Source organism: Tamandua tetradactyla, chromosome 2 (genome assembly GCF_023851605.1).
Source record: "Tamandua tetradactyla isolate mTamTet1 chromosome 2, mTamTet1.pri, whole genome shotgun sequence".
NCBI classification, from domain to species: domain Eukaryota; kingdom Metazoa; phylum Chordata; class Mammalia; order Pilosa; family Myrmecophagidae; genus Tamandua; species Tamandua tetradactyla.
In genome coordinates, this window is record NC_135328.1 from 206658624 (window position 1) to 206672356 (window position 13733).

General features: G+C 55.3%; 1 protein-coding gene across 1 annotated transcript; it reads right to left on the minus strand.

The window, feature by feature from the left end:
• Window positions 1-943: 943 nt before the first annotated feature.
• Window positions 944-11866, minus strand: HTR6 (5-hydroxytryptamine receptor 6). Its single transcript, XM_077137961.1, has 3 exons — window positions 11153-11866; window positions 1605-1763; window positions 944-1393 (listed from the first exon to the last, which is right to left on the minus strand). Exons 1-3 carry the CDS (start codon window positions 11864-11866, stop codon window positions 944-946), a joined length of 1323 nt encoding a protein of 440 aa, XP_076994076.1.
• Window positions 11867-13733: the final 1867 nt, after the last annotated feature.

Sequence of the window (13733 nt, forward strand, 5' to 3'; positions counted from 1 at the left end):
ATGAGTACAAATAGCCCTTCCTAGCCCATAGCCAGAGGCCTGAGGGCCGGATGGCCAAGAATTATAACACTAGTACATACCCCTGATGCCCACCCACTGGGTGCTAGGCACTCTATAAACATTGTCCTAATTCCCATGAAAGCCCTATGAGGTAGCCACTTTATCCCATTTTGCACATGGAATAACTGAGGCTCAGAGAGGGTCAATAACCTGTGCACAGCCCCAGAGTCATTAAGTAGTGGAGCAAAGATTCAAATTAATGCCTGGCCAAACTCCCATACTCGGGTGCGTTTCTGTGCTGCCATGTGAGAGAGCAGCTAGCAAGTCCTAAAACTTTGTCCGAAAAAACACACCTGGGGTTAGAGATCATCCAAACCAGCACATCTCAAATTACAACGTGCACACGAAGCCCCTGGGGATCTTGGTAACAGGCAGAACCTGACTCAGCAATTCTGCGGTGGGGGGTGGGGGGTGGGCTGAGAACGTGCATTTTTAGCAGACTCCCGGGTGATGTCGATGCTGATGGTCCGTGGTCTCTGCTTGAACAGTGAGGGATTCAGCCGAGCACTAACCCATCTCTGCAGATGGAAGCCGTAGCTCCTGTCTAGCCCGAGAGAATGTGCAGAAGACGGAATGGTCCTCATCCTACTCTGAACCAAGAGGTCCTCCCAACTCCCAGGGTCCTCCATCATCCACACACATCCACGAGCTTCACTCAACGAGGGAGTATTCTGGAGAAAACAGTATCTGAGCCAGTTAATATCCCCCGAGGTAGGGGGTCTGGAGTAGGACTGGGGAGGGGGGGCTGGCTCAGTGCACCCCACTGGAGTTCAGAAGGCTCCAGAGACCTGCAGCCTCCCAGCTTTAGCCAAGGGTTGGCCTAAGGCCTTGGGCACTTGGTGCCACGCGGTCCATCTCCCGACTTGCCAGCTCCACACCGGGCTCAGTTCGTGGGGGTCCCGAGCCGAGGCAGCTGCAGCTTGGGCTCTGCAGGGTTCATGTCGTAAAGGTGGACGGCAGCAGCGCCCCTGGCAGGCGGTGGGGGTTCCCGGGTGGCCTCTCCAGGCAGCAGCAGCTGGGCCGTGAGCTGCAGGCCTGAGGAGCCGCCCGAGTCTGCGTCAGAGTCTGAGTCCGAGTTGGGGGGCAGGGGTAGGGGAAGCACTTGCTGCAGGCTTAGGCCTGGGCGCGGGCCGCTGTGTGAGGTTCGCATGGAGGGGGAGGCAAGGCTGGCCTGGCGCTCCCAGGGGAAGCAGGGGCACGGCAGGAACCGGCCCAGGGCCCGCTTGAAGTCCCGCATGAAGAGGGGGTAGATGATGGGGTTCATGGTGCTGTTACAGTAGCCCAGCCACGTGAGGACATCGAAGAGGCCCGGGGAGATGCAGTCACACACAGCCTGGGGGTGGGGCAGGGGGACACATCATGGCTGGTCCCTGGGAAGGGACACAGGCCACCCTACCCAGCAGAGATGGAGCAGACACACAGAAACATACACCAAGAGAGGCCACCCGCCTGCCTACCCATCTCCCTCCCTAGGTCTGGGCAGGGGTGAGGGTGAGAGCCAACCCAGCAAATGTGGACTCCCCTGCCCCCTGCTGTGGCATTACCTGGGCTATGTTGGCTACAAAGAAGGGCAGCCAGGTTACAAAGAACATGCCCAGCAGGATACCCAGCGTCAGGCTGGCCTTCAGCGCCTTCGTGCTGTGCTTGGTGACCAAACGCCTGCTCTCAGCCGACTCCATCCCTGGGCGTGGGGTCCTCGGCACCTGTGGAAGGGAAGGCCACGTGGGTCAGCTGAGAAACAGCCCAAAGCACAGTATAGACTGAGCCTCGACCCTAATTCTGGATGACCCCTAAGGCCAGCAACAAACTGAGCACTTGTCCTTGAGCCGCAACTACAGTCCTGGAGTGAAATCTGACCCTGGCTCCAGACTGAACCTTGACCCTTGTTCCAATCCAAGCCTAGACTGCGGTCCTAGCCAAACAGTAATGCCTACCATAGACTGAGCCCTACACATCCTGAGCCTCGACTGTGGATGCAGACTGAGCCTTAACCTTGGCCCCAGACTCAGCCTGGGTCTCAGCAATAGACCGAGCCCTGGTCCTGATCCTACACTGAGCACTCTCCCTGAACGTGGCATTTCACAAGGAGCTCTAGGGGATGCTGTGAGACAGAGCAGTGCTGCCCCAAACACAGACAATAACGATCCTGAAAAACAACTTATCTTGCAAAGGATAAAATACTCAACACAGGTCAACACATATTTCAGTGAGCCCCAGGGCCTTCCAAAGCAGTAAAAGAATTAGTTGCAATTGAACAGTACTTGGGGGGGGGAAGTAGCTGCTTGCTGCACGGGGCTTGGTAATCTCTTTGTATGTGGGTTCCCTTCCTATTTTGGAGGAATAGTTTTGCCTGTCCCATTACTCTCATGCTCCACAAAACAGAAGTGCCTTTTTGAAATCGTGTGCACAAAGTAAACATTCACAATTAAATCTATTGGAAATTACCAGAGATGCTACTAACCTTGGCATCTTACAATTCAGATTACACTGTGGACTGTCAGGCATGTCAGTTCTCAAACACAGACTTCACAACTGGCAAAGTGGAGGGAGGGAAGTAGAGCAAAGAAGCTGCTCCACCGCCGCCTTTGAAAGGACATAGGCTGGGGAGTTAGAATTGGACTTTACAAACAAGACCAGAAGTCCTAAAATATTAAAAGCCTTTTTGAACTGGATGATACTTTAGCCCAATAGTTCTCTTAACTTTTTAAGCTCATGAGCTCTTTAACAATCTGTAATGAAATCTACAGAAAATGAAAAATAATTTCCCAAAATATAAAATATGTAAATGTTTATGCATACACACACAATCCCACATTTCATTTCCAGAGGACTCAAAGACCCACCTTGAAATCTATTCATGAAGCTGCTAGGGGTCCATGAAAGCTAGAACCTGAAGCCCTCCTCTAAACCAAGTGTTGCAATCACTGTAGATTTTTATATTTCCGCAAGGTTAGACCCACCTATATTTACAATTTAAGTGAGTACCCATGTTCAAAAGTGTGCGGAATACATCATGAACTATGCAAAAAGGAGTGTGGTCCCTGGGAACACACCTGGAATTTGGAAAGTGGGGATTTCCCCAGCACTTATACACTGCATAAGAGCCCAGATTAGTTCTTGAGACATCAGGGGTGGACTGAATATGGGGAGATAAGGTCACATCAGAGGAGGCAAAAAGGAAACCAGATTCCCAGGCAAAATTCCACAGATGGAAAGAGGGTGGGGAAGGTAAAGACAAGAAAATGTATCATCCCCAGGGAGCACTGAAGCCAAGAGCTCCCACCCCCACTGTCACGCACGCGCGCGAATTTTCTCTCCAGCCCCTGCTCCTCTTCCTGGCCTCCTCCAGGTAGCCAGTTGGCTCTTGTCCATGGTACTGAAACCCAACTGCGTCCTGTCCTGTAGGAGCATAGGGCCTGGTGTGGGTCTAATTCCGGAACGGTGGAGATAGGGGGTTGGGGGGAGAAAAAACATTGTAACTCTCGCCCCTTCATGTGTTTATCCAAGTAAAATGCGATTATACTGAATATCAAGGGAAAATTCACAAAAGGGCAGCCTGAGGCACTTAATTTCTATCTCGTGTTACAGAGAAAGGATCGAGCAAGTGAGGAATCTCTAGAGAAGAGGGGAAGATGTGTTGAGATTCCAATTCCCGCTCTAGTCTTCCTGGGGACAACTCTGGGTTTTTCTTTCTCTCCTTCTCTCCAAAGAGTTAACCCATGAACACAGGTAAGAGGGAAGAGAGAAGGGAGCTTTCTGAGGTTGCACTGTGATGGTGCAAGGCCTCAAACCAAGGGTCCAGTGACTCCAAATCAGAATCATCATCCCCATCTGGTGAGCACTGAGCATCAACATTTTATGTTTATTATTTCGTAAAGAGACTGGCATTAGTATCCCCATTTTACATAAGAGGCCATGAGGTTCAGAGAGGTTAAGCAACCTACCAGAAGTTGCACACCAGGTAAGTATTGAGTCAGGGATTCACAGTCATTTTTGGCTCCTGAAACTGCACTTTTTCCACTTTGCTGCACTGTTTCCATGCTTGGCGATTGCATCCACAAGGCACAATCAGTTACAGAAGCCCCACCTCTGACACCAAGAGGTCCTCATGGAGCAGAAGTCAATGGCACCCACAAGCCCACACCCTCAGTCTGGCTTATACCAGCCACAAACCCCACCCCACCCCACTTCTCTCTGCTCTTTAATCACCTCCTGGCCCTCTCATGGACATGTTCTGCTGTTTTCATGTCCCTTACACATGTCCAGGGCAGGTGTCACTGTCAGAGTGTAGCTGGCCAGAGAACAAACTGGCAGTGCCCTTCCAGCCGGCAATTCCACTTACAGGCTCCTCTGTTCAAGAAACACCTCTACCTTTTACTCTTAGCATATATGAGAATGTGTACCAGAGGAAAACACTGGAAACAGCCAAAATGCCCATCAAAAAGAGTGTGCTTAAGGGCGGGCCACGGTGACTCAGCAGGCAGAGTTCTCGCCTGCAAGGTGGCGACCTGGGTTCAAGTTCCGGTGCCTGCCCAAGCAAAAAAAAAAAAAAAAAAAAAAAAGAATGTGCTTAAATAAACCAGTAAACCAGGTACACCCCCTCTATGGAATACTATGCAAATGTTTAAAAGAATGAACAATCAAGTAGAAAGATCTCCATGATCTGTTGTGGTAATGACAAGTTGCAAAACAAGAGCTACAACACGATTCCATTTATTTTAAAAGTACACACACACACAAATAAAACACTAAGCTTCTCTAAGTATACATACATATATGCAAACACATAAAAACAAGATAGAAAGACATACCCTAAGGGTATCATTGTCCCTAGAAGAGGAAGGTGATTGGGTAGAAGTCAGGTGGTCTTTTACTTTATCTTCATTGTTGGATTTTTATTTGAAAATGTTTTCAGGGATTCCTTTGTGTGACTTTAAAATTTCTACAATCACCTAATCCTAGTGTGAGGGTTACCAGTGTAGACTCTGGAGCCAGACTGCCTGGCTTCCAATCCTGGGTCTGTTACTAGCTAACTTAGCGACCTTAGGCCACTCAGCTTAAGCTACTTCACCCCTCTGTGCCTCAGCTTTCTCATCTGTAAAATGGCCACAATAATGGCATCAGCCTCATAGGGGTGTAGTAAGAAGAAAGTTATTAAGACAGTGCGTGGGACACAGTCAGCCTCTGTAAGGACCAGCCACCGCTCTTGCTGTCGTCATTCTCAGCATCCAGCACAGCTGAGATGAAGGTGATACCGATGTGGGTAGCAATGAGGATGGTTTCTTTCCCCAGAAAGGCTCAGAGAAGTGAAGGCCCCAGAACCATAGATTTTACCACCAGGAGGAAAGGAGAAGCACTAACAATTGTTGAGCACCTACTATGTGCCAGGTACTTTATATATATATATTGCCTTGTTGACTCCTCAATCAGCCTTGGATGGTACGGAAAGGTACCCCTGGGGTTCAGGGAGGAGAAATGACTCATCCAAGGTCATCCAGCTCTGATGGGAAAGAGGGAGGATTTGTCTTTTTTTTCTTTTTTGCATGGGCAGGCACCAGGAATCGAACCTGGGTCTCCAGCACGGCAGGCAAGAACCCTGCCTGCTGAGCCACCGTGGCACCGCTCAAGAGGGCGGATTTGAACCCAGGATCAGTCCATCACCCAAGCTTCCGCCCCCAGCCTGGGACGGCGCCAGGCAGCAGCTGAGAATACCATCCTCAGTGCTGCCCCTCTGCCAGCCGCCCCTGCTCAGCCCCCCACCCCCTCCGAATATTTCTCTGAGCACAACCTCCTCGAAGGAGGAGGGGGAGAGGCAGAGAGGAAGGGAAGCTGGAGCTCTGAAGCAGGATCAGGCGTAGCTGGGTGACGGAGGGTGGAAAAAGGTGGGGGAGGAGGAAAAGGAGGAGAGATGAATGCAAGAGGAGAAAGGCGAGGAAGATGGGGAGATGCCAAAGGAAGGATGATGCCAGATGGGGGAGCTGGGGGGCTAAGGAGAGAGGAGGTTTCTGAGAAGGGGACAGATATGAGGGAAAGAGGAAGAAGATGGGGAGTGCCGCGGACCACAGACATAAAAACCACAGCATAGAAAGATAGAGGAGAAGGCGGCAAAAACTCCCAGCCAGGCTCCTTCTGCTCCTCCCCGAGAGGCCGTGAGCTCCTGGGCTGCCACTGGCACGCTGGTCCTTCCAGAATCATCCGAGGCGGAGCCCCCTCCCCTCATCTGGACGCACACCCCACCCAGGCGTGCGCACACCCCTGCCCCCCCAACTCTGACAGCAGTGCCCCCACCCCTTCCCCCCTCCCTCCTCCCCAGTGACAGCCCCAGCTCAGCCCTAAGCCTCCCCTTGTTCACAGCCCTCTCAGCCCAGCAGATTTGGTCGTCAACCAACAGGTTTTAAAAATCCCATTTACTTCAATAGGTGTAAGTGGGGTGGGGGGGATGCTCAATCCCAGGGAAACTGGAATTTGGGGACCTATTCCCAGCTCCCTCCCTCTGTGGGGAAGCTGGGGGGAGCCGGGATTGGGGGGAACAGTGAAGGACTGGTTGGGGATGAGCCCAGTGGGCGGGGGTTCACAGAGAGTTCCTCTAGGTCCAGACATGGAGAGGAACCCTGGGACAGGCAGTGCAGGCGGGAAGGAAGGCGGGCAGGGCGGCATCCCAGAAGGAATTCCGCAAAAGTACACAGTTCTCCAGGCAATGAGGGAACGAGGCCTCCAGAAGGCTTGCCCAGGAGCCCCGTGGTTGAGGAAGAAAGGACAGCACCAGCGCCTGGCACTTCCACACTCTCACCAAGAGAATGGGCTTTCCAGAAAGGTGGAGGAATCAGAATGGACACATTTCTGCCTGGGAAGCCCATGGGTCATTCTGCCACGGAGGCAGGGTGCTGGCCTCAATGACCACGGATACTCCTCCCAGCCCTTGGTTATAGGGCCCATTGTGACTTCTTTGTTTCACTTTTCAAACACATATGCAGCAAATAATAACCACTGAATGTTCCTTGGGTTGAACCCCATAAGACACTTCATGAGAGTGTTTTGTGACCAGTGTCCATCTCCCCAACAAAGACTCATTCAGAAGGGCAGGTCCCTGTCCGTCCTATGCACCAGCCCAACCACAGCCCTGAACAGCCCCTGCACAAAGCAGCTGCTCAGTAAACGTCACTGAGCCAAGGAATCGGTGCAATAAAAAAAAAAAGTAGGATCTGTCAGCTACAAGAGCCAATTCCAAAGGGAGTGGGAGGAAAGGAAGCAATGTGCACCGAGGTGGAATCACGGGTGGGGCGAAGCTCTGTGTTCATTTCACTCCTTCTATACATAGGTACTGAGCTCCTACTGTGTGCCAGGTACTGCTTTAGGTGTTGGGAATTCAGCACGAATAAAGACAAACACCCGCCCTCACAGAGCTGACTTCTAGTAGGAGGAAACAAACAACAAAGAAATAAACAAGTAAAGATATAGTGTCAGGTAAGTGCTACTATGAAAAGTAATTCAGAAAATTAACACTGGAGAGGACCTAGAGCAGAGTGGCATTTACTGCTCTTTGTAGAGAGGCTAGGGAAGCCCATTAGGAAGAGACCTGAAGGGAGTGATGAAAGTTAGGGGGTTCCAGCCATGGAAGGATGTAGGGAAAGGGCATTCCAGGCAGCGAGAACAAGTGCAAAGGTCCTGAGGCAGGAGTGTGCTTGGTGTGTTCAAGGAACAGCAGGGAGGCTGGTGTGGGTGGAGCAGAAACAGCAAAGGAAGGTGGTGGAAGGGCAGACGCCAGAGAAGGAGCAGAGGGCCAGAGCAGTGAGCTGTGAGGCCAGGGGAGCAGACAGTAGCAGGACCGGATTGATGTTTTCAAGGGGTCCCTCTGGCTGCTGCGAGAACAGATCAATAGGGAGCGAGAATGGACTCAGGAAGCGGGTCAGGAAATGGCCCAGCAATAAGCCAAGCATCGGAGGAAGGGGCTCAGCCTGGGCTGATAGGGGAGAGGAGACACCGGATACCAGATATCAGAGCCTGGCTACGCCATGAAGGTAGAAATATGGGGACTGAGTGTAGAGGGGGAGAAAAAGCAGGGGTCCAGGCTGCCTCCAAGCTTCCGGCCCGAGCGACTGAAGAACGGAGTTGCCGCTAACTGGTAAGAGGGAAACCGTCAGAGACCCAGGGCTGCGGGCTAGAAAATCCAGAGTTCAGTTTGGGGCATGTGAAGTAAGAAGCCCAGGCTGGAGAGACTCCTCTGGACATCATCAGTGTGCGGGTGGGATTTTCAGTCTTAAGACAAAATGAGGTCCCTAAGGGAGTGACTTGGGGAAAAGAGGGAAGAGGCTGGAAGACCGAGGCCCAGGGCTGCCACGGAGAGGGACAGATTAAGAGGGACCAGCGACAGACACTGCAAAGGCATGGCCAGGGCTGCAGGAGGGGCACGGGGTGGGGGCCTGAAGACCGGGTTTCGGCATGTGTCACTGTCACTGTGGCAAACCGGTTCACACAGGGGCTTTGGCACCAGCCAGAGCCGAACTTGAACCTCACTTACCAGCTGGGTGACCGCGGGCAGGCCACCACCCCCTCTCTCAATCTGTTTCCCATCTGTAAAAGAGAGGTGATGGTAGCATTTGCCCCATTGGGTTGCTTGGGGGACTGAAAAGCTTAGCTCAACACAGCGAACCCCACTGTAAACGATGGTCTATGGTTAATAGTGCAATCATAGAAATACTCTTTCATAAATTATAACAAGAGTACCACTGTCATGCAAAGTTTTAATTATAGGGTGGTATATGGGAGCTCTATTTTATCCAGGATTTTTCTGTAATCCTATAACTTCTCTAATTAAAGAAACACTAAGCTTAGCTCGGTGCCTGGCACATAGTGAGCGCTCAAGGTCAGCCAGCTGCAGCTGTCAGGAGCTGGGAGACTCCCGCCCAGGTGCCGAAGCCACGGCCTCAGGTTCACTCCTGATATCAGCCTCTCCTCAGACGTGAGAGTCCCGCCCCCCCACCCCGACCCTGACCTCAGCAGGACCAGCCAATGTCTCTCTAGCAGGTCACTAGAGCAAAGTTCCCCAAAGCGTAAGAATGTGAGGTGAGTTTAGGCGGACGGACACCCCATAAAAAAGCTCTGCACCTCAAAGCGAGAGCATTGTCCCTTTGCAGTGCTCTCCCAGCACCCCTGGTTACATGGAGGAGGAGGTCTCACGTTGATGCCACCATGTCTTTAGCACCCTTGAACGCTTAAGCAAAGAGAAGGGAGGCCTTGGCTCAGAGCAGCAGCCATCCCAGGCTAAACTTTAGGGGTGCTGCCTGGGCCCCTTCTTGAGTTAAGCTTGTGAACATCTTCAATTTATGGCAAGGGATGCTGATTTTCCATTTCTGGAAGAGACGAGAAGGGGTTTTCATTTCCCCCCTAAACAAATTTATGAAAATAAAAAAATGAGTGGGATGATTTAAAGAAGATGTTAAATAAATGTGAGTTCCAGTGGCTTCGGGGTGGAAGAAAGGGGGTGTGGGGATGTGGGGAGTAAGGCAGATCTCCTGAGGCAGTTCCCGGATGCCTGAAATCTGGAAAATGCTCCTTTAAAAGAATCCAGGGAGAGAATGTGGGTGACCAGGGGCAGTCACCCCACCACTGAAGAGCCACATCAAGGCCACAGCCGCCTGCCGAGGCTCAGGAAGGTTCTCCAGCGAGCCCAGGGAGGTGGACAGTAGGACCCCGGCCACCCGGGCCCTGCCCTCCTAGTTGACTGGCCACCTGCAGCTCTGGGCTGCGCTGCTGTTGGACGAGCCTCTCTAGAGGACAGCCAAGGAGGGTGCTAACCTTTCAACCACTTCAAGGCTCACCCTTGGGCCAAGTCCCTAGCTACCAAGTGACATCCCCCATCAAAGCACTCCCACCCTCCCAGAGCCTCCTCAGCCTGAGGCTCCATCACCATGAGCTTGCAGGGTCTGGTCGAGACCTCCCTTGGGGCCTGTGACCTAATCCGCTGGGGTTCGAGCCCAGTCTGTTGTGTCAATCGCCTTCCCTCCAGATGATGACAGGACTTAGGTGCATGTTGCCTACGGTGGCAAGAGCAGCCACTCCACTCCTAGACGCGGCGGGATCTGAGCTAAGAGCACTGGCCCCATTCACAAGCAACCACTGAGCACCCACCATGCACAGTGGGGACTCGAACCTACTGATATGCCCTGCCCTCCTGGAGCTCCCACTCAGGTGGGAGAGGCGGACAACAAACATATCAGCAAATAAACTGAGACTAACGGGATGGGGGAGGGCAGATGGCTCTGCAGCCAAGTAGGCCAGGGACAATCGCTCAGAAGAGGTGATGCAAAAGCTGAGGAGGAGCCAGGCAAGGGCAGCCCCGGGGGAAGAGCACTCCAGGCAGTGGGAACAGCAAGTGCAAAGACCCTGAGGCCAAAGCAAGCCTGGGGCCGTCTAGGAGCCATCAGAAGAGCTGCCAGCCTGGCACAGAGTAAGACAGAGGAGGGAAGAGAGGAAGCTGGAAAGGTTGATGGACCAGGTCATGAGATGGCTTTCCTTTCTTCTTGAGAGCAATGGGGAGCCACTGAAGGGTTGGGAGCAGTGAGTGAGGTGATCACTTTTTTTTTTTTAATTGTTCTGACTCCTGTGCAGAATAGAGAGTAGTGGGTCAGGACTGGAAGCAGGAGGAGCAGGTGGGAGTCTACCAAAGGCTCCCAGGTAAGAAATGACAGTGGCCTGGTTTAGGAAGGCAGCAGAGGAGATGGGGAGAAGTGCAGAATTCCGTCCTGCACATATTTAGGAAGCAGCTCCAAGAGGCCCTGGAGAGAAATTATTCCTAAGTTTCCAGCTTGCGATGCCACAAGGTGCCATTTGCCAAGATGGAATGGAAGACTGGAGGAGGAGCAGGTGGGAGAGCTGAGACGCTCTGAATTCTCTGCGGCACAATTTGTCTTCCCTAAGCACGCCCCAAAACCCGGGGGTGGGGGGGGAGTTCTGTGAGGCGGACAGTGGGGCCCTGAGGCTGGAGTTCAGCGGAAAGGAGGGAACTGGAATTGGTCCTTTAGAGGGCATATTAAGTGATGGGTGCCCAGTGGGTGCTCGAGGCCGCTCATTCCCTCCCCGGGCACCCCAGTACCTGAAGCGTCTCCAAGGCCTGGCTGGGCAGGCCTGCGGCGAGGGAGGCCACCTGCACCGCCTGCCTACGCGCGGTCAGCAGGATCCGGCAGTAGGTGAAGCAGATGGCGCCCGAGGGCAGGAAGAAGGTGAGGCCGGATGCCACGAGCACGAAGGGCAGGCTGGCCAGCAGGCGGCACTGGCCCGGGGCGGGGGCCCGCGCGCGGCCCGGCTCGTGCCAGCCCAGGAGCAGCGGCAGGAAGGAGGCGAGCGCCGCGAGGCTCCAGGCGCCCAGGACGAGCGCCAGGGCGCGCGGGGGCGTCATGCGCAGCTTGTAGCGCAGCGGCGACAGGATGAGCAGATAGCGGTCCAGGCTGATGAGGCAGAGGTTGAGGATCGACGCGCTGCAGCACATCACGTCGAAGGCGGCCCAGAGCAGGCAGAGGCTGCGCGCCAGCACCCAGCGCCCGTACAGGACGTTCAGCATGGCGGGCGGCATCACCACCAGCCCCACCATCAGGTCCGACGTGAAGAGCGACACCAGGAAGAAGTTGGACGTGTTGCGCAGCGCCGGCTGCGTGCAGATGAGCGCGATGAGCAGCGCGTTGGCCGCAGCCGTCAGCGCGATGACAACGCACAGCGCGGCCGCCACCCAGCTGCTGCCCCCCGGGCCCGACGGCGGCCCCGACCCCCAGTCCGGGGTGCTGTTGTGGGCAGGGCCTGGCTCTGGGACCATGGAGACCGGAGATGGAGAACGAGGACGTGAGGCCCGAGAGGGGAACCGAGGACGTGGTTGTGTGAACGAGAAGACAGGGTGAGGGGTCGCCGCTGAGGAGCAGAGACCCTTGGAAGAGCGGAGGGCGGGTGGGCGCCGTCGGATGAGAAAGGAACCCCCTACAGGGAGGGGGCCGGCGGGAAGGTGCGGGCGGGGCCGCCAAGCTAAGCAGCCACGACCCGAGGAGGTGGGGGGGGGGGGTGCACACCGTCGGGGGTGGGGCAGGGACACCTGGAGCAAACGGAAAGGAACTCGGGGGAGAACGTGTGCGCCTGATGGACCAGAGTCGCCTACTGGGAGCGGACCCCAAGTTTGAAGGACGGGGGCGCCAGATGATGACTCTGGGAGGTTGGATGGCCGCCCTCGCGCGAAAGCAGAGCCCCCTAGAGGGGGCGGGCGGTAAGATGGGGCGAGGGCGCCTGGTGCTGGAGCAGAGACCAGGGAAGGTGGGAGCCGGGGCCGGGGAGGGGGGGGGGGTCTCCTGCAGGAGGTAAGCTCCCTGGAGTCAGGCGGGCTGTGGGGGCGCTAGGATCTGGAGCGTAGAGCTTGGGGTCCCAGGGTGGGGAAGGCCGGACTCAGAGCCCCCGCAGAGGCAGTCCTGGGGAGGGAGGACTCAGGCGGGCCCCGCGGGGAGAGGAGGAGCAGCTGCCGCGCCTCCGCTCCCTCCCCACCCAGCCGTGGGGTCGCGGGCCCGGCTCTCCCGCCTGCGCTCGGTACCTGGGGCGCTCGGCGCTGCTCCGCTGCTGGCGACTGCGGCAGGCGCCAGAGGGCTGCGAGAGGAAGAGGCGGCCGCGGGCCGAGGAGGCGGCGGGCCGGGGACTCCCTAAGCCCGGAGGCGCCACGAAGGGCCCGCACCCGCGGAGGAGCCGGTGGGGACCGGCAGGAGCGCAGGGTCCCCGCGCTGCGGAGCGAGTGTTCCGCCCCGCGGTGGGCGGGGAGAGCCCGAGCTCCAGCCTCCTAAGGCAGGCGGGGTCCCGGGTACCCCTGGCCCGTGGAGGGAAGATCCGGGCACCCCAATCACGCGGGGTTCGCCTCCCAGCCTGTGGCAGTCTCCTCACCCCCGCACACCCTTCCCAACGCACGCGTGGCGGGCGCGCAGTCGGAACTCCGAGGAGGGAGCCGCGGCCCGCCTTCAGCCAGGGTCAGCTCCTCAGGGGAGGGGTTTGCCCACCCGCAGCGGTGATCTCCGCGCTGACCGCGAGGCCAAGATTTGGGAGATATTGGACAGATCACCCGCCACTCTTCAGTTGCCATATCTGTAAAATGGGTTCATCATTCCTGGGCTAATTTGAGCAGGCAGGCTTCAAGCTGCGGGTGGCTCCCTCCCCAGGAGCTTGCCAGCAGAAAACTTCCTGTCCCGTAAATGCCCAACCAATTCCCTAGGGATGAAGGAAGTCCCTAACCTGGGGGCGCTCGCACTCTAACACTTGGCCCAGGACAGGAGTTACTGCGGGGTGGGGGGCGGGGTCGCGCCCCCTGGGCGTGACCCCCAGCGTCTCTCTCCCTGCTGGCTGTGCACAGCAATAGGACAGAGTTCATTCCCTTATCCCCTGAGCCCCTAGTAGGTGTCAGGCACTGCTCCAGCCAATTGCCACACTCCAGTGAACAAGAAGATCTCCCTTTGTGGAGTTTAACTTCCAGTGAAAGGAGACAGACAATAACCAAGGAGACAATGAATAAGTGAATTGCATAAGGTGATCATTGCTATGGGAAAAAGTGTAGAGCTTTTTCCCATAGCAACGATCTATGGGGACCTGGGGGGAGGGGGTCTTCCTCCCACGTGTAGAGATCCTGCTACCTCCCAGGGGCTTTATTATATTATTCCCAC